The sequence below is a fragment of the Myiozetetes cayanensis genome, unplaced genomic scaffold, assembly GCF_022539395.1.
Source record: "Myiozetetes cayanensis isolate MyiCay16 unplaced genomic scaffold, myiCay2020 scf6-25, whole genome shotgun sequence".
NCBI classification, from domain to species: Eukaryota; Metazoa; Chordata; class Aves; order Passeriformes; family Tyrannidae; genus Myiozetetes; species Myiozetetes cayanensis.
In genome coordinates, this window is record NW_026087853.1 from 44,435,201 (window position 1) to 44,452,819 (window position 17,619).

General features: G+C 50.9%; 2 protein-coding genes across 3 annotated transcripts in view; both read right to left on the reverse strand.

Moving 5' to 3' along the window:
- Window positions 1–38: 38 nt before the first annotated feature.
- On the reverse strand, window positions 39–3,783 carry IRF7 (interferon regulatory factor 7). Its single transcript, XM_050336750.1, has 11 exons — window positions 3,703–3,783; window positions 3,462–3,624; window positions 3,023–3,185; window positions 2,808–2,941; window positions 2,634–2,679; window positions 2,431–2,535; window positions 2,175–2,342; window positions 1,887–2,018; window positions 1,364–1,744; window positions 1,085–1,203; window positions 39–400 (listed from the first exon to the last, which is right to left on the reverse strand). The coding sequence occupies exons 1-11, from the start codon at window positions 3,723–3,725 to the stop codon at window positions 254–256; spliced, it is 1,581 nt and encodes a 526-aa protein (XP_050192707.1). The 5' UTR covers window positions 3,726–3,783; the 3' UTR covers window positions 39–253.
- A 2,314-nt stretch (window positions 3,784–6,097) lies between these two features.
- SLC25A22 (solute carrier family 25 member 22) overlaps window positions 6,098–17,619 on the reverse strand; it is a 51,745-nt gene continuing 40,223 nt past the window's right edge. For both annotated transcript variants that reach the window (XM_050335276.1, XM_050335278.1), the window contains exons 6-10: window positions 12,315–12,433; window positions 10,536–10,707; window positions 10,056–10,210; window positions 9,134–9,209; window positions 6,098–8,264 (exon numbers count right to left, since the gene is read on the reverse strand). In XM_050335276.1, the coding sequence (XP_050191233.1) occupies window positions 8,111–8,264; window positions 9,134–9,209; window positions 10,056–10,210; window positions 10,536–10,707; window positions 12,315–12,433 (676 nt within the window). In that variant the 3' untranslated portion in view covers window positions 6,098–8,110. The remainder of the gene's footprint in view (window positions 8,265–9,133; window positions 9,210–10,055; window positions 10,211–10,535; window positions 10,708–12,314; window positions 12,434–17,619) is intronic.

A 17,619-nucleotide genomic window follows, 5' to 3' on the forward strand; every position in this document is an offset into this window, starting at 1 on the left:
TAGTGGGGGCAGACATCCAGGCAACACCAGCAAGAGAGAACTATTTATACATATATTTAAACTTGGACAAATTAAGAAAATAAATCTGTAAATGATCACAACCCACAAAAACACGTTAGCAGCTGACTGAGGGGAAAAGAAACACGTGCGTTCCGAGATTGGTCAGTGAAGCTGTCCCTGAGTTGGGGGTGCCGGTTTGCACAACGCCCAGTGGTCCTGCTGCCTGCCCCAGAGGCCACGTGGTGGGTGGGTGTCAGTCCAGCTCCATGGTGTACTGCTCAATGAGATCGTAGAGACTGAAGGAGTCCGAGAGCTGCAGGCTGATGGTGTGGCTGTCAAGGGATGAGGCTCCCTCCTGCAGCACCTTCTCATAGCAGTACTCACAGAACTTGGGCACCAGCTGCAGCAGAAAAACGTCAGGGTTATGGGCAGCTGCCTGATGTGGCTGCAACAGCCTGCATAGCCCTGTCTTCCTGGAGTGGAGGGAGGAATCCTGGAGTGGAGCTGGGGCATCCTTTGTCTTCCCCACCCCGAGGTTCCCATCCCTGGGCTGCCTTCCACAGCATCCCACCCAGACCCCGAGTGTCTTCTGACTCAGGTCCACGCCTGCCCCACTGTTTTCCCTGGTCCCCAGGGGTTTCGTCCCTGGTCACCCAACCCCCCCTGAGTCTGCAAGGGTCCCCCTTCCCTGTCACTCAGTTCCCCCATCTCTCTCAGCCCCAAAAGGAATATTGAGATATCCATCTGCCTCAAATGCCAAGGGCTCCCAGATCCCCATCTCCACTGCCCACAGAGGGTGTCCCTCCATGGGCACCCAGGCACTCACCTCCCCTGGCCCCTGAGGGTCCCGCTCCCCAGACCCTGAGGAACCTCCATTCCCCATCCATCATGTATGAGTCCCCATCCATAAGCACCCAGAAACGCATCTGCCCCAGCCCCCAAGGATCCCTCCTCAGCCACCCAGATCCTTCTTCTCCCACAGACCTCGAAGATCCCCCTCCTCAAACAACCCAGTGTCCCAGCTCCCCTGACCCCCATGAGTCTCTCCCCTGCCCTGGGCAACAGTGGTTGTTGGCTCCTGCACCTTGACCAGGATGAGCTTGGTCTCCTTAGGCTTGGTCTTGGAGAAGGCCTGACCAAAGCAGAGGTAGATGGTGAAGTCAGGGGACCGCCGCCTTTGGCGGTTGCGGAAGTCCCTTAGCTCTGCAAGAGAAGACAAGGATCAGTTTTGGGGTGAGCCCGGAGAACAGAACAGAGGGGAAGATTTGGATGCTTGTAACATCCTGGACCTGGTTCCTGTGAGCCCTAAAACCAGGATGAAGACGAAACAACATATGGGGAACGATAGGACATCCCTACCCACCTGTGCTAAATTCATTGAAGTCAAAGATAGGGGTTTTCTGGTTCCGATCGAGAAGGTTGGATGGGGGGTCCTTGACACCCTCGAGCTGTTGGGACAGGGCCCAGAATACCCTGCACTTCTCCAGGCGGGTGGCAAAGATCTTGTAGTCGCGTTGCTCGAGCTGCAGCCCCACCTTGCCCAGCAGGTCCTCGGTGATCCGCCACTGCTTTCTATCGGCCATGTTGGCAGGGCTGGGGAAGTGCACCACGTGCCAGGGACCCTGGTCCTCCGCCAGGTCGAGGGGCTGGTATGTCAGCAGGCAGTGGCTGCCCTGCACGATCTCCTGGTGGAACTCCTTTCCCCGGTAGTAGATGGTGATGTCCAGGTTAGAGATGAAGCCACCTGCACCAGGCAGTGATCAGCGGCCACATCCCCCAAACCGAAATGTTCTCCCTCTCCAAAGCAAAGACCCCCACCCCGAGCATTACTATTTACTAATAATAAATATAATAATTTACAGCTACTAATAATTAATAACCCTCACCTGTGTCACCCACCAGGTGCTGTGGCTGTGGCTGTGGCACAGCGCTGGCGGTGGGGACCAAAAACATCGCCTCCCCTGGCGACTGCACGGGGACCGCGTCCTCCGTCAGGTGACACGGCAGTTGCGCGGCTCCTGCAGCGGGACACGAGCAGCATCAGCACGGGGATTTGGGATGCAGCGGGGCGGGGGTTGCTTTAGTGTGGGGTGCACGTGGCAGCACCCTGGCCTCTCCCCACCCCATTATGGCATTCCTGTGCCCAGGGCTGGATCCTGCCCCACAGCACCCACCTAGCTCCTCCGGCGGCATGAGGTCCAGGGGGCTGTAGGTGCCCAAGGCGGGCTGCTCCACCATGGGCACCCACTGCTGAAATGCTGTGGGAGGGAAGCAGTTGTTCTGGCTGGGGTCAGCACGAAGCTGGAGCAGGGTGTCCTGGTGAGGCTGGAGCAGGATGTCCCCTGCAGGGAAATCACCAGTGGGGAGGTGCTGGCATCACCCACCCATAGGGCCACCCATTCTGCATCCTGCAAGCAGGGCTGGTCTCACCTGCGGGCACCCAGGACGGGGTCATGGAGACAATGTCACAGGAGGAAATGTCACACAGCTGCAGCAGCTTCTCCAGTGATATGGGCTGTGTGGGGTCGGTGCTGCCTAGGGGGGAGCACAGCAGGTGGAACGTCTCACAACTCCAAAATCAGCCCCAACTAAGCCTAGCAGGGTGCCCCCTCCAAAAAGACCCCAACATTTACCTGGAAGAGTAATTTCTGGGGCCACGTCTTGGGGATGAGGCTCCAGCTGTGAAGGGAAGCAGAATAGGATCTTTCTGCTGTGGGTGAGGAGATCACAGCCTCCCCCTGGCCTGCATTTTGGCCAGATGCTGGGCTGCAGCTTGAGAGCAGCCCAAGGACACAGAGGTGCAATACCTGACGAGTGGCAGTGGGGACCCCAGTGGGCTGCGGTGCCCACCCAGCTACCTGAGGCTGCTGTTGTGCTGGCTGCTGGTCCACTGCGGGATCAGGGCTGCTGAAATCCCCCTTCTTGCTGTGCTGAAGGGTGGCTGAAAAGGAGAGCACCAGGAGTGGGGTGTCCTGAGATCGCCCACCTCACCCAACACAGCCCTCTCTGGGGCCAGGCTCACCTTGGTTAAGGGTGAAGACCTTGTGCGGGTCTTCGCCACACTTTGAATGGTCCCTCAGCAGTTTGAACATGTGGGTGCTCCTCAGGGCACAGCGGAAGTTGGTCTTCCACTTGGCCGGGTCCTCAGAAGACTCCTCATACCGCCCACTCACCTCTGCCCAGGCCTGTGGGTGCAGACGGGTGAGCATAGGGCCCCTCTCTCCATGAGCACGGAGGTTTCAGGGATGACTGATCTTCTCCTGCCTTCCTATTTCCCACACCCCACCCACCTTGAAGACCTCAACTTGCTGCTGGTCACCACCCTATCCCACCCCCCTGGAAGACGTGGTCACTCCCACCTTCCCACCCTGAAGAGCTGGAGAGAGCAGCTGTGTATCGATCCCATCCCAGGGTCTCTTGAAGACCCTGAGGTTCCTGCTGGTGACCCCAGTCCCACCTACCTTGAAGATCTCCAGGTCGCTGCTGGTGATGTCCCTCCTGGCGTTGTGCTTCCAGGGGACGCGGAAGGTGGTGCGCTCGGGGTCGAGCCAGCACAGCCCGCGGTAGCTCCCGCTGCTGATGGCGCTCAGCAGCCACGGCCCGAACCGCAGCTTCTGGGGCTCCCTGCGGGCAGGGGGCCGTCACCGGGGGGACCGGGGCCACCCGGGGACGGCGGCACGGGGGTGCTGGGGCGCCGCTTACCCCTCTTTCTCCAGCGCTGCCATGGTGCGGGCTCCGCCGAGCTGCCGCGACGGGACGGGACGGGACGGGCGGCGATCTCGATGCGGAGGGCGGCCGCTTACCACCCGATCCTTTATCCGCCTACTCCCGTTTTCCTGGAAATCACGTGCCCCTTCCGAAAGTGAAAGTGCCGCCGCTCCCGCGGCGGGCGGGAGGGGTGTCCCGCCGCTCCCGGGGGATGCTCCAGCCCGGCCCCGCACCCGGAGATGCTGCCGCAGCCCCGCGCAAACCCCTCCCCAGACTAATAATATTTAAAATAAATAAACCGGACTTAAAACGTGAGCTTGGGGCACCCAGAGCCCCGGGGCTCACCCGCTCCCGCCGGGGCTTCCCGGGGCGCGCCCGAGCACAGGGCTGGGAACCCCCCGGGGCAATTTCCACTGTTTATTTTAACCCTTCTTCTCCCGGGCTGCCTCGGCTGCAGCTAAGGCTGTCAAGAAATAAAAAGCAATTGAAGGCCAAGGCCCAGAGGGCAGCGCTGGGCATTGAAACAGAGGTGAAACAGCCCATCCATAACCACGACAGGAGGCAGGTCAGGGGCAGCCCCTGCGCCCTCCCCGAGCCCCCTGGAGCTCTGCGGGAAGCAGCAAAAACCACTCAAATCCCGTGAGGTGTTTTTCGAGTTCATTACCCAAGGATCAGACTGGGGGACAGTGGGGCTGAAACACGGAGTTGCTGCTGCCTCCTTCCCGCTGTGCTGCTTTATGAGGAAATTTCCTCTTTGTTCCAGGAACTTCTCCCTACTGCTTACTAGGCACTCCTACATGTTTTTCCAGAACATTGCCTTTTGTTTTGCAGGAAATCTTCGGCTTCCTTCCTAAAAACCCACTGTGTTCCACAAAATTTCCTAGTCACTTCACAGGCTATTTCTTCCTTGTTTCCTGGGAAATGTCCTTGTTGCTCTCCAGAGTCCTATATTGCTTTCCAGGATTTTTTCCCTCTGTTCTTAGAGGACCTCCACTGCTTTCCTAGGAAATTCCCCCATGACACTTACTCCCTGGAAAGCAAGAAATTATTTCCGAAGTAATATCATTCTTCCTCTCCAGGCAATTCCCCTTTTGCTTTCCACCAATTTCTCCTTCATTTTCCGGGAAATTTCCCCTCCAGGAAATATTACTGTTACTTTCTAGAGAAATTTCACTTCTCCTTTTCAGGAGTTTTCCAGGTATTTGAGGAAATTTCCTCCTTGCTTTCTCGAATTTCTCTCCCTTTATCTCTAGGCTGTCCCCCCTATAGAAAGTCCCCCCATTGCTTTCTAAAAATTCCCAGAGTATTTCTCCCTTTGTTTTCAAGGACTTCCCCCTAGTGTTCTCATGGAAATTCCTATGTTGTCTTGCAGAAAATTTCCCAATTTTCTTCCAGAATATTTAACTTTCTAGTATGGTTCCCCTTTGCTTCCCAGGAATTCCCCTATCAGTTGCCAGAATTTTCCATTTGCTTCATAGGAATTTCTCCCCAGGGTTTTAGGAAATTTCCTTGTTGCGTTCCAGGAAATTCCACCAGCCAAAACTGACTCACGCACCTGAACCCAGGACAAGGTTCAAGTACAGCACCTCCAGCAAAATGTATTTAAGGGCAATGAACACCATGAAACCCAAACAAACAGGAGCCATGGCAGCCAGGGGCAGGGTGGGAGCAAGGGAGAGGGTTGACAGGGACAAGGTACAACTGGGAACAGCCTGGCGTGGGTGGAGAGATGCCAGAGGGACCAGCGAGGCTGCACAAGGAGTTGATCCCTTGCTGGCTGACAGCTCTTGCCCCAGGGACAACTGGCACCTGCAGAGAAGGGAGCAGAGGTGTGTTTATTTACTTTTATTCCTCATTATTGCAATCAATACCAAGAGGTTTCAGTTAATAGATGATTAATTAAGTTGATGAGGTTTCTCCCGTTTTTTTTGCAAGCAGGACCCTGCCTGCCCAGGGAGCTCCTGTGCAGCCATGGTCACTATCCCCTGCCACCTCCCCAGGTCCTGCTGACTCAGGGACATGTCCAAGAAGCTAAAAATCAGCCCCATTAGGGTCACTAGCTCCAAAACAGTGGAAGAAGAGCTGGTGATTTGAGAGGGAAGACTCAGTTTTACAAAGAGGTTTTCAAAAGCATCCCAAAGGACAAGGAGAGCTTTCCCTGAACCTCAGTGCTTCTCTGCACCAAATTTTCCTCCAAACTTAACCCCACAATCCAAACCTGCACCTCACACACACCCCTGCAGCCACAAGTCATCCTGCTTCAGGGGACAATCCTCACAGGCAGGAGGAGGGCAGGCTGAAACCCCATTAATTTTATTGGTAAAGTGTTTTTTGAGGACCCTCCCTGTAAATCACAAAGCAGCAAGGAATGGGGCACCTTAAAAAAAAATAAAATAAATCTTTCTCTTTTAATCCACCCAAGGGAAATTCCAGAGCAAGAGCAGCATCACAGCACCACACACAGCACAGACAGCCATCATCTTTGCACAGATTCCTTCCCAGATACATGGAGAAGTCATTAAGAAAAATAAAAAACATTATTCATATATGCATAGTGACAAGTAACAAATCAACCACAGAACAACTTTCTTGAAGAGAAAAAGGATTCATCAAGAAGAAGGCCCTCAACATACAGGTTTTACAAAAACCTAACTCAAGAACATTGAAACAGAGATGGTTTCCTTTTAAACATTAAAAACAGGGATTTTTTAATTAATTTAAATACACATTTGAAACACAAACACCAAGCAAGCGCCTGGAGAACAAAACAAAAAGAAGGAATGAAAAGTGAATTCAACCAGTTTAATTTCAACACCAAAGTTGGGTGGATTGCACCAAATGGAATAAATAATGGAGAAGATCACACTGGGTTGGAAGGTCTCACACTTAAGGTCATTTAAGCTAGAATTAATTACACAGCCCAAAAGAGTACTGAAGGAGGAAGTCCCCTGACAAGTGATATTAGCTGGGGCAGTGTCCCTTTGACAGAGCGGGTTGTAGGTATGGATTTGGCCTCTGGCACCCAACAGTGATCACCGCCCCAATAGCCAATGGCATGACGAGCTTTTTGTGATGCAGAGGACTCGCCCTGCAGGTCATGCACCTGCAAACAGCTCCTGGATCAGGGTGCGGGAACCCCCTGCCTCTTCCACACTGGCTGACTCCAAACACACCCAAGTTAAACATCAAAACACAACCAGACCTTGTGTTTTCACCTTGCAAGGTGAGAACACAGGAGCAGCATTTCTAGTGCGGCTCCCTGTGGAGTTTGGGCACCACGGAAATGGAGCAGGTGCCTCCCTTCACACACGTGGGGTCAGGCTGGAAAAAAATTAGATCAGGTACTCTACACCTGCAGCCACCACTTTATCACCCTGGGGGCGAGCAGGTTGAAGGAATGTAAGTGGTTTCTTGTTGTTTGGTTTTCCCTCCCCACAACCCCACATTAAAAAAAACCAAAACCAAACAAACAAATAAAAGCCCCCCCCCAAAAAAAAACCAAAATCAAACACCCCCACCCCCCAAAAAAAACCACCCAGAAAACACCCCCAAACAAAAATAACTTGATCCCAAGTTCCTCTCCCTTCCCTGCTTGTAGTCAAGCAGGGAAGCACCTTTGGACATTCATGTGATCCCACAGACATGTTCCCTACAGAGCAGACATCTTATCTCTGCACCTCACCTGGATGTGCCTGTGACAACTAGTTAGGAGGGACATCCCTTTGCTTTAAAACAAAAATAATTACAAAATCAATATTAACAATCAGCATTCATTTAAGTCCAACTCGTTTTTAAAAAGGGAGAAGGGAGGAGTGAAGGTTTCCAGGCCAAGGAACTTGCCAGGTCCAGCAACCCCCCCACTGTGCCTCCAGCAGCAATGAGATAGGCCCCCTATGTGCAGTGCCCGCTCTTGACCCAAGGTCAGCAGAGCCCTGGAAGTGCTGAGGGGACACAGCTGCCCCTCCAGCTCCTCCTCAGATAGCTGGCAGCTCCAGGAAGAAAGAGGGAAACTAGGGTGGATGAGGGTTCAAGTTATTTCTTTCCCCTCTCTCTTTTCTTCCCAAGGCTGAGAGGAGACTTCTGGGTCTGCAAGCCCAGTCTGTGCTTAACAGTGTCCTTACGAATGGTAATTAAAAAAAAAAAAAAAGGGAAATAAAAAAAAATGAAAGAGATATGAATAATTAACTATTGTCCGTGGAAGGAGCAGGAGGAGGCAGGTTCCAGACCAAGACAGAGAAGGGACTCTCTCCCTCCCCATGTTTGCTCATCTGGAGACCACGTCCCTTCGGCATCCCTGCGCGAACCCTTTGTGCTGTTGCTCTGACATCAACGGACACGGATGGTGAACACGGGGATGAATTCAGCGCTGCAGAGGGCGGGAGGGCACACCGGCACGCCAGGGCTAGGCCCGGGGCTTGGGGAGCATGTCCAACAGGAACTCTGCGATGCCAATGAAGTAGACAACTTGTGCAATGCCGAAGAGAGGAGCAATGACCAGAGCTCGGCAGTACGCCCCTTTGAAGAAGGCTGTGGGCCCTTCCTTCTGCCAGATCTTCCTGGGGAAAAATGGCAGAGACAGGTAAGTGTCCACCCAACTCCTCTACCGTGCCAGGAGAGCCTCTGGCCATGCCCCAGCCTTCTGCCTCCCTCCAGAGGCTAAATCCAGGCAAACATTGTCACCTGGCACCGCCCCCACAGCAGATCATCCGTCATCCCCCACCAGCTCTTCAAATGGCCATGCAGAAACATGCCCCATCCCTACATCTGACCCAGAAGAAGGAGCGTCTGCCTGTGTCTGGAAGTACAGCTAAGACAACCCACCTCCTGCTTACATCAGGAGGTCCCCCTGTACCAAAGTGGGGCCAGCTCCACCCTCAGCATGGGACACAGCCAGATGGCCAGAATCTCTTGCCATGACAGAAATACAGAAGCAGAAAAAGTCCTTTCATGTTTTGAAGCAGCCAGACCATAGTTTAGCATAGGATCAGAGGAGAGTGCAGCTGTGGACAGCCCACTCTGGCAGCCCTCCTGCAGACACTGTGCAGAGCAGTCCCAGGAGGGGTACCAGACTTAATACTGTAGGATTCTCAGACAACAGGGCCTCGGGAGAGACAACCACAGCATTGCCTTCCCTTGCAGAAATAAAACCTCACTGTTATGACTACTGGGGTTTGGACATAAGTATTTAAATATAAATGCTATATTTATCTTGCTCAATATGGGGAGAAGTTCTCTTTTATATAACTATATATATGGATATATATATCTCCATCTATGCATAGATAGATTGATAAAAGCACAGGTTCAGAGTGAACCTGGAACAGAAGCTGCTGGTTGTGTCTAGAAGCTGCACTGCCAGCCTGGCAGCAGGCAGCAGCAGATGCCATACACCTGATGTGGTGGCGTCCTTCACAAGGAGTCTTACTTGGTGCAGTCCAGGATTCCCGAGTAGGTGTCCTCATTCACTCCCCTCTGCAGGGACTGCAGCCGCGTTTTGATCACTGGGGACAAAAAGAGAAGAGACGCTGGTGAGCACTGGATGCAGTAGCAGGCAAGGGCCAGCCCAAGAGTAATGTCTCTGAAACACAGTCAAAATGAGAGTACCAAGAACACAGACCACTTTCATATATTTATCAGCAAGAATGAGGAACACCCATCCCTTCACAAACAAATAAAAAACCCACACAGCCATCCAAAACCCAACCTCTCCCCTCACTGTGATTCAGTTTCAAAGGCTGACTTAAGCTTTAAACACTTCCAAATTCAGATATCTTTCTGCAAAGTGGGAACTCCTTTTCAAACGCTCAGCTCCTTCTGGAAGAAGTATCTAAAATATACGATTCTGCTCTTACATTTTTTCACACCTTGGATTGTGTGCAGTGTTGGAGAGAGAGATGTTACTTCCTGGTGTTTTTCACAGGAGAGAAACCAAGGTGGTATTTAAGGCAGATACTGTGGAGCAGAAGAAAAGGCCACAGATCTGAGACTTTCTCTGTTTGTCCATGACCGTATGTATGTAAGTGGTCTGCATATTATCACTCCACACGGAAATGTGGCTTTTCAGGGGCATGTCTGATGCCATTCCTGTGAAGAATGACTGAAATGAATGACACCCTCTTTCTGACGTACCTAGTGAGTACTGCAAACCTCTGTGCAAGCTGTGGCCAAAACTGTAGCTCAGCTGAAGTCACACCATTTGAGCTGGTGGCAGCTCAGACAGCAGAGTGCCTCCTGTGCCTCCCTGCGCCCTCATACTGGCAGTCACCTCCTCCTCACCTAGTCCACTCTGGGCTTCTCATTCCTGTCACTTGGCACCAGGCAATGACCACAGGCTGCTCAGGACTCACCATCACAGGGATTGACAGCCACTGCAGCCGTACTGCCAGCCACACATCCGGAGAGGAAGGACACGTAGAACGGAGCCTTGACATTGGGGTCTTTCTGGCCCAGCTTGTTCAGGTTTGCAAACAGTGGGAAGTAAACAATGGAGAATGGGACATCCCTGCAGTGGGGTGGGAGGAAAGGAAAGAAAGAAGAATGAGGATAAGCCAAGTCAGAGAGGGACACCAAGAAAGTGAGCACTGGAAGGGCTGCAAGCATCACACATTGGCAGCACAGCCATGAGTGCAATGCAGACATCCCAGCTCTGCGACTGCAATGCAGACAGGAGGGGAAACCCACATGGGTAAAACTGACTGCACAAAGGACAACAGGCCCACGGGAGGCATGCAACCCTGCAGAATCAGTGAGCTCCCCCTTTTTTTCAGCGCTCAAACTGAAGACCCCAGCACATGCAGAGGACCATCATTTTGTCCACCCTACCCTACCTTAGCAGTGTGGCCCCCAGGCCCTTGTAGAGTCCTGCGATGCCCTTGCTCCGCAGCAGCTCCCTCGTTATCTGTGTCGCTGTGGTGCGCGTCTCCACCGCCGGCTCGGCCGCCCCCGCCGCAGGGGAAGAGGAGAGTTGGGCCTGTGCCGCCATCAGCTTCTTCTGTGCCGCTGGGGAGGAGAGCACAACCACGGGTCTGCAAGCTGCTCAGCAGTGTTTCTCGCTGCCTGGTGCCGCGGGACAAGGAGGAAGAGGCAGATCTCCAGGTGCGACACAATATGCACGAAGGCCACAGAAGGCCAGCCGGGTGCCCTGCAAGCTTTTGCTCCCAGTCTGCCCATCTCCCTCAGCCTGTCCAAGTCTGGCAGCAGGTGCTGCCACACCACAGCAATGCCCACTGCCTTTTCCCACCAAATGGTTTGCCTGAGCAGGAGCAGCCTGTCACACAATCTCTGCAGTGCAGAGAACAGGACCTGCTATGAGTAGCCAGGTGCCTGTCCCTGCTTCCAGCTATGTCCCCGAGCTGCCTGTATGACAAAGTAAAGATGTTCATAAACAAGAGATGTTCAATAGTTCTGTTCTTTGCCTCCTTCCCTTGAAAGCAATCATTAACCCGGGGAGTTTCTCAGCCACATTTATAAACACAACCTGGTTTCTCCCACTTTCCCAACTGATGCAGTTCTGCCCTTTGGCCAGAAGATGGAGAGCACATCAACCTGTAGGCAATCCTCTGGCTGACACCGGCACACCGCAGCATTCCCGCCACGCAGAGAACAGGCTGTTCACAGCAGCGAAAACCTCTCCTGAACCCTCAAACCATGGCTTAATTCCTTCAAACATTTTAAAATAATACGCACAAAGAGGATAAGGTCTGCATTAAAAACAGTGAAGAGAGGAAAGAAAAAGTAAATCCGCGATTATTCAGGAACGCCGCATCCAATGAGAGATTAAAGGGCAAATTGGCCCATTTTCCAGGAAGAACCACAAACATGGATTTTAACAGTGTCATGCAGAGCTCCTGGGGAGTGAGGCCATCGCCCAGGCTGACCCTGGAAGAGACTAAAGCAAAAGCAATCAACTCTTTCCCCTAGAGCCTCTGTGCCAGACTGGTCTGCATTCTCACCAGAAACACTCCACAATGCTTCAGCCAAGAGGCTCACACTCCCTCCTGCCTCTGCCTGCCAGTTCCTGCCCACAGTCCCGAGAGCCTGACCCCAAACCTTGTTCAAATCCAGTGCACTGGAAGAACTTTATTTCCTGTTTCAGCTGAGACAACTGCTGTTTTGGTCAGGAAGAAGACAGAGTACAAGGGGAGACAAGTCATTTGGAAAGAGCACATCCCCTCGGGAAGCTGTTAGGGAGGTGCTACAGGGGGATAGAAGAAAGAAAGAACAGACATCAGGAAACATGGAGATGGAGGAAACACCACAGGGGAAAGGCACTGGAGGATGCTAATCCCTCCTCGGTTGCACAGTATCTAATGAGTTTCAATCATTCACAAGATGACCACCCAATCATCTCTCCTGTCTTTCCACCCACCAGCAGCATTTGCTGTTTCACTTGCCAAGCCTATTGCTTTGAGCAAAAAAACATGACCTTTTGTAAGCTGGGAATCGTAGGAGAAACTTCTATTACTGCCTGAGATACCTCTGACACAGGAGAGCAGGGTGAAGGAGAAGGGTTTTCTGCACTCATTCTCTGACCTCCACCTTGACAACCCAGTCCCAACCCTCTCTCCCCTCCCTGCTCAGTGCACAGGGAAGAGAAATCCACATACCAATACGTCCTGCATCCTGCAGCTGGATTTTGAGCATCTCCATGGGAGTGGTGACAATCACCTGGCAGGTACCTGCGCCGCAGCCCGCCAGCATCTCCTTCATCAGTGTCAGTTTTTTCCTGCCCAAAGAAAAGAGTGGTCAGAGGAGGTGGCCTGGAGTAACCCTGGGGCAGCTGGTACAAGGCTCGGGACACATCTCTGACCCCAGAGGTTACAGGAAAGGCAGCCCAGGACACAGGACTTGGCTTGACAATTCAGCACAGCCCAGGCTTGGCATCTCTGCTGGCATCACCAGACCTGGAGAACAGACCCCTTCGGCCCCAGAAATAGAACATTCAGGAAAAGCCACAAGCCCAGTCAGAACAGCCCCAGATGGGAGCACACAACCCTCTGCATCCACAGACAGAGTGCTTCAGCATTTTTACAGCACGATGTTGCCCCTGGTCAGGGCACAGCTTTCAAAAAGGGTATCAACTTCAGAGGGCACCAGAGGACCTGAGCATTAAAGGGAGATAAGCAGCTTTCCTTCTGCCAGCCTAGTCCTTTAAACACTGTCAACAAACAGAGACCACAGGGCAAGGAGCAATGGGGGGAAATATTCCACTTGCTGCTTTGGAGTTCTCCAAGAAAAACAAAATAAATAAACAGCAAACACGAATCAGGGAGACAGCTCCAGTGTGGTTAGGAGCTGCTTCATCTCACCAGCCTTTCCAAAACTGAAGAAATAGCCTTTGCACTAATCTTCCTGAGAGACAAGGGGTGGGATGGACCCCCATCACTGCAACTTTGTGCATCCTCTCTGCACTAGAGAGCAGGGATTATCAGTGACATGTTCTTGCCTAACAAAATGTAGCCTTTCATTGTTCCCTCCATTCCAAAGCCATGAAATAGCCCAGCTAAGACTAAAAGGAGGAACTCAGGATTCAAATGCTCATGAAGTCTCAATTTTCAGAAACTGATGTGGTTTTGCCCTGTAAAAAACCTCACACCTTGGCACCAGAAAACACCGACTTGATTAAAAAGTACATCTGACATTCTCTTCTCTAAAAAGGGAAATAAAGAGAGGCATATATATAAATCACACAGCCAAAGAGAAAGTGTCTCATCTTTTTTCTGTTTTAAATGCATGTACTATATTTGCCTCCCACAGCACCGCTGCTGCAGCCATACCTCATCTTAACCTGCTCAAGGCGAGTCCCCACACAGTGGCAAGAGCAGTCCCACAATGATATGCCCTATTCCCCTGCAAAACCAAGGCACGCTGCCGTGCCAGGGGTTTCACATGCACACACACAGAGCACAGCGTGGTGCAGTGGGACAGCAAAACACTGCCATCCCTACAGGAAAGGGAGGGCAGATGTGCTGTAATCCTGCTGGGCCACCACGTCAGCTGGGCCGATTTCCCCACCTCTCATCTTCTCCAGGGAGGATATCGGAGCAGGGGATTACAGGCACAGCAGAGATTACCAGCAACTAAATATAGAGCTCTCCTATGAGGTTGACGGGAGGAATATTTCACAGTCTTCCCTTTCCAAATTCCCCCAAAGATGAGGAGCTGCAAAGAACAATCCCTCCCACGGCGTTACCCACATGGGTGCTGAAGTGTGCACAGCAAGCTTTCCTGGAGGCACAGAGGTATCAAGGTGTGCCAATCCAGGGGTCCCCACTGCTACTGCCACCTGGAGGTGGCCAACTTGTGTCTTTTGGCCAGCCTGAAGCACAGAAGCAGCCTCTGCATGGCTCAGTGCAGTCAGCAGCAAGGCTGCACAGTCCCTAGCATGGCTGTGGGAGGAAGCAAACCACTGGCTGGCTGCCAGTCTCCCTCTACAGCACAGCAGAGCATCTCCCAGTTTAGCAAGAGCCCTGGAGCATCCCTGGAGTACATATCTTCTGGCTTGCATCCAGGGTGACTGCTTTGATACCCAGTTCAAAAGATCGGGAAGACTTGGCCTACTTGTTCATCTGTGGACCATTATCCCAGCCAAGAAAAGTCAGCCTGGCTTGACTGAACTCTGTGGAGCTGTGCCAGTGTGACCCAGTGAAGGATTATACATGTGGCTTTATTTTAGAGATGTCAAACAGGTACATCAAAAGCATCCAGAACAAGGCCTTTCAGCTTTTGGTTGGGAACTGGGAAGAGTCCAAGAAAAATGTATCCTAAGATAAGCAAATCTTTTGACTAGAGGTTTAAAATTTGCCGTACAAGGGTCAAATTCCCTTTGCAAAACCTCACCAGTCTGCACATAAAAGGAGTTTGAAAACGGTTCATGTCTAGACAACAAAGGGGTTTAAATATTTAAGGCACCACAGGCCTTATCCTCAGTGGTTTAAAAACTGGCACATCTCAATTAACTTCAAAAGCTGCAATATCAGCAAAGATCTGGTCCTACAAATCATCTTTTATCACAGCAAGAGGGTGTTAAATATAAAATATATGCAATAGTCCCAAATTCTGCACTGGCAGAAATCAGTCATTCCATTTTTTTAACTGACATACAATTAATTTGTGACAAATCAACAGTGACAAATGGGAAGGGGAGAAGATTCATGCTTGATGTAAACTAAGAGTTTTAAACTAGAGCTGAAAAATAAAGTAAAAAACAGGAACTAGAGGTTTATGGAGGACTTTTCGAGAGCAACACATCAGTCCAAAGTTAGGATCTCTGACAGCATTGGTATACTGATGTCACATGGGAGCAGAGTAGTATTTTTTCCAAGTTTCTGAAAAACCTTGATCATGTGGGAGTTTACTGTGCTTGGGCAGGGACCAAAAAGAGTCATTCTGGAATCAGGATGATAAGATTTCTGGACAGGAAATCTCTGACCTAACTAAACATCCATGCAAAGCCATCCATTTCCATTTCCTACCCAAGAGGCTAGTGTGCCCAGCTTGGAAATCACCTTCTTCACTCATGATATAACTTCTGCTTCTGGTCTGTCAGCCCAACAGACTGTAGAATGTTCCCCAAGAGTTTCAAACCAGACAGTTTCTTTCAAACAATTTAAATAGTGGGTATTTCATATGGATTAGGGGACCTACACAAAGGAGTCATCCTTCAAAGGGAGGGCACCCTGTCTGCCACAGCCCCCTGGGGACACGCTCACAAAATACCAGTCACTCCCTTTAACCCAACCCCTGATATTCCAAGGGGGAACAACAAGCTGCTGCAACCACACTTCAGAAAACTGGACCTAGGAAGCTGTGAAATGTAAATGCAAGAAAGTTCCCATTACAAGCTCCCTCTCACTTCTAGTGCCAGCTCAAAAATGCCTCAGACAAGCAAAATGAAGCACTGATGTGAGGCAAATCCGCCTCAAAGTAGCATTGCCAGGTAAAATGTTGCTCTGGTAGTCATTATTCCAGATATGTGCAGGAGCTCTGGGTTGCATGTTTGAACGAAGTCAAGAGAAGGCTGACTCTGTGCCTGCATCAGGTTTGCCCTGGCAGGAGATCCCAAGTGTTTTTTTCCAATATGAATGTCTGTGGAAGTGAACAATGGAACAGGGTAACACGACTGGGCATGTTGAACACAGCCCTCATTTTGTCCCAAGACACGTGCCTGGAATGGTGACAAGGGCAGTGCTCCTCTCCTGGGTGCATTCTGTGATTAAACAGCCCATGCCTAGTTCCCTCCAGATTAACAGTTAAAAGTGCATTTACTTTTTGGCTGGCCTTGGATGTCAACAGCTTCAACCCATTGTAATTCCCCGAGTCTCTGTGTGCTACATAAAAGAGCCCTCCTGAAAGAGCTATCCCTGAAAAGGCACAGGGAGATTATCAGCTCTTAACCGTCTCTTTCTCCCTCACCTACAAGTCTCAGTGAGTTGGATGAGGGTTACCTACATTAAAGAAGTGTCTGGGCATCCAATGGATAACTGCAGGAGAGGCTGTCTTGGTCCACAAGGGCAGAGAAAGACCAAAGCACAGTGTGTGCAGGGTGATTCAGCAGCTCAGCACCAGGACTAGCAGCAGCATCCCTCCTTTCTAAATCAAGAGCCCCACTTCACAGCCTGTCTGCCAGCATTCTGCAGCTCAAGGATCAGCCAGGTCATGCGATGGATACTTTAACAGGTGCTATAGAAGAGATGGTCTGAATATTGTAGAAGAGCCTGAAAGGACAGCAGATGAAGAAAAAAGTCCTGGGAAGACATATCAGCTGGGAAGGCAATGGAGAACAAGCTTCAGTCTCCACAGCTGCATAGGACTGAAGGAAAAGTGTCCTTGCTTGTCTCAGAATTGCAGTTGGCTATTTCTCTTCCCTGAGCAAAGCCACAAGGTCAGGGGGAAGCAAAAAGGAAGAAAATTTGCTGGCATCAGCAAAGACAGAATTGAGTCAGTCATGCTGGTCTTCCTAGGGATCTGAGCTGCTAAGACAGCAGATTGCCAGCCTTTGCTTCAGAACAGCAAACAAAATAAAGGTCAAGACTAAAGAGGACAGGAGAAGTAAGGGAATAACACACCTTGGAGAAGAGCAGCAGGAAACTCATCCAGGGACTGGAGAGTTTTTATGAGCAACAAATTACTTATGTAAGAAGGTATGAAACTCTTCTTACTGTAGCCAAGGTAGAATATTTCACCAAGAACCTGAAAAATGAACAAAACTTGGCAAACACATGCCAAACAAAACAGCTGTCTGGCACTCAACACTTTGGAGAGAAACACGAAACCTTGTAGGACACTTTAAAGGGACTGATTTTTATGAAGTGTTTGACACCCAGATTCCAAGAGGACATAAAACGTAGGCACTACTTACATCAACCAAAGAGGCCTCGCACACTGGCCACCCAGAAATCAGTGATGTGCTATAAAAACTGGTGTACTACCAATCTAAATCACTTCCTCAGCTTCACACCCAAGAGTTTCACACTCAAGTGCTTCACTTAACCCTCTTCTCATGTCCTGTGCTCTAGAAAATGAAACCACTTCTATTTTAACAGCAGCTGTGAGATTATGAATCTCTCAACACATCCAGCTTCAGAAAGCCACAGGAAAAAAAATTCCCACCTGTTTCCAGCAGCCTGAAGACTGGAAGTTTCCCCTCTCTCACACATCCTGCCTTCTCCAGCCACTGGGGGACTCTTCTCCACAGAGTACCACAAGGACCTGCCTGAAGACTCTTCTGTGAGTCATCTTTTCTTTCCCTGGGAACTGTTGAGGCTCTTAGGTAAAAATTATCACATAAAAATGTTTGACCCTTATTGCCTCTCTCAGTCATGGTTATGGGGTGTCCTTCAGGTTTTTCAGTATCTTGGCTTCCCTCCTTTCCTCCCTGGCATAGCAAGTGTGTTTTAGGCACTCACACAA

Bases quoted from the DNA above. Each gene is read 5' to 3' on its own strand.
- IRF7 (XM_050336750.1), bottom strand. From the start codon at position 3,725: ATGGCAGCGCTGGAGAAAGAGGG. The intron at 2,680-2,807 runs GTATTGCACCTC...TTCCCTTCACAG, and splicing joins TCCCCACTGCCACTCGTCAG to CTGGAGCCTCATCCCCAAGA. The intron at 401-1,084 runs GTGCAGGAGCCA...TTTCTGCTGCAG, and splicing joins CCAAGCTCATCCTGGTCAAG to CTGGTGCCCAAGTTCTGTGA.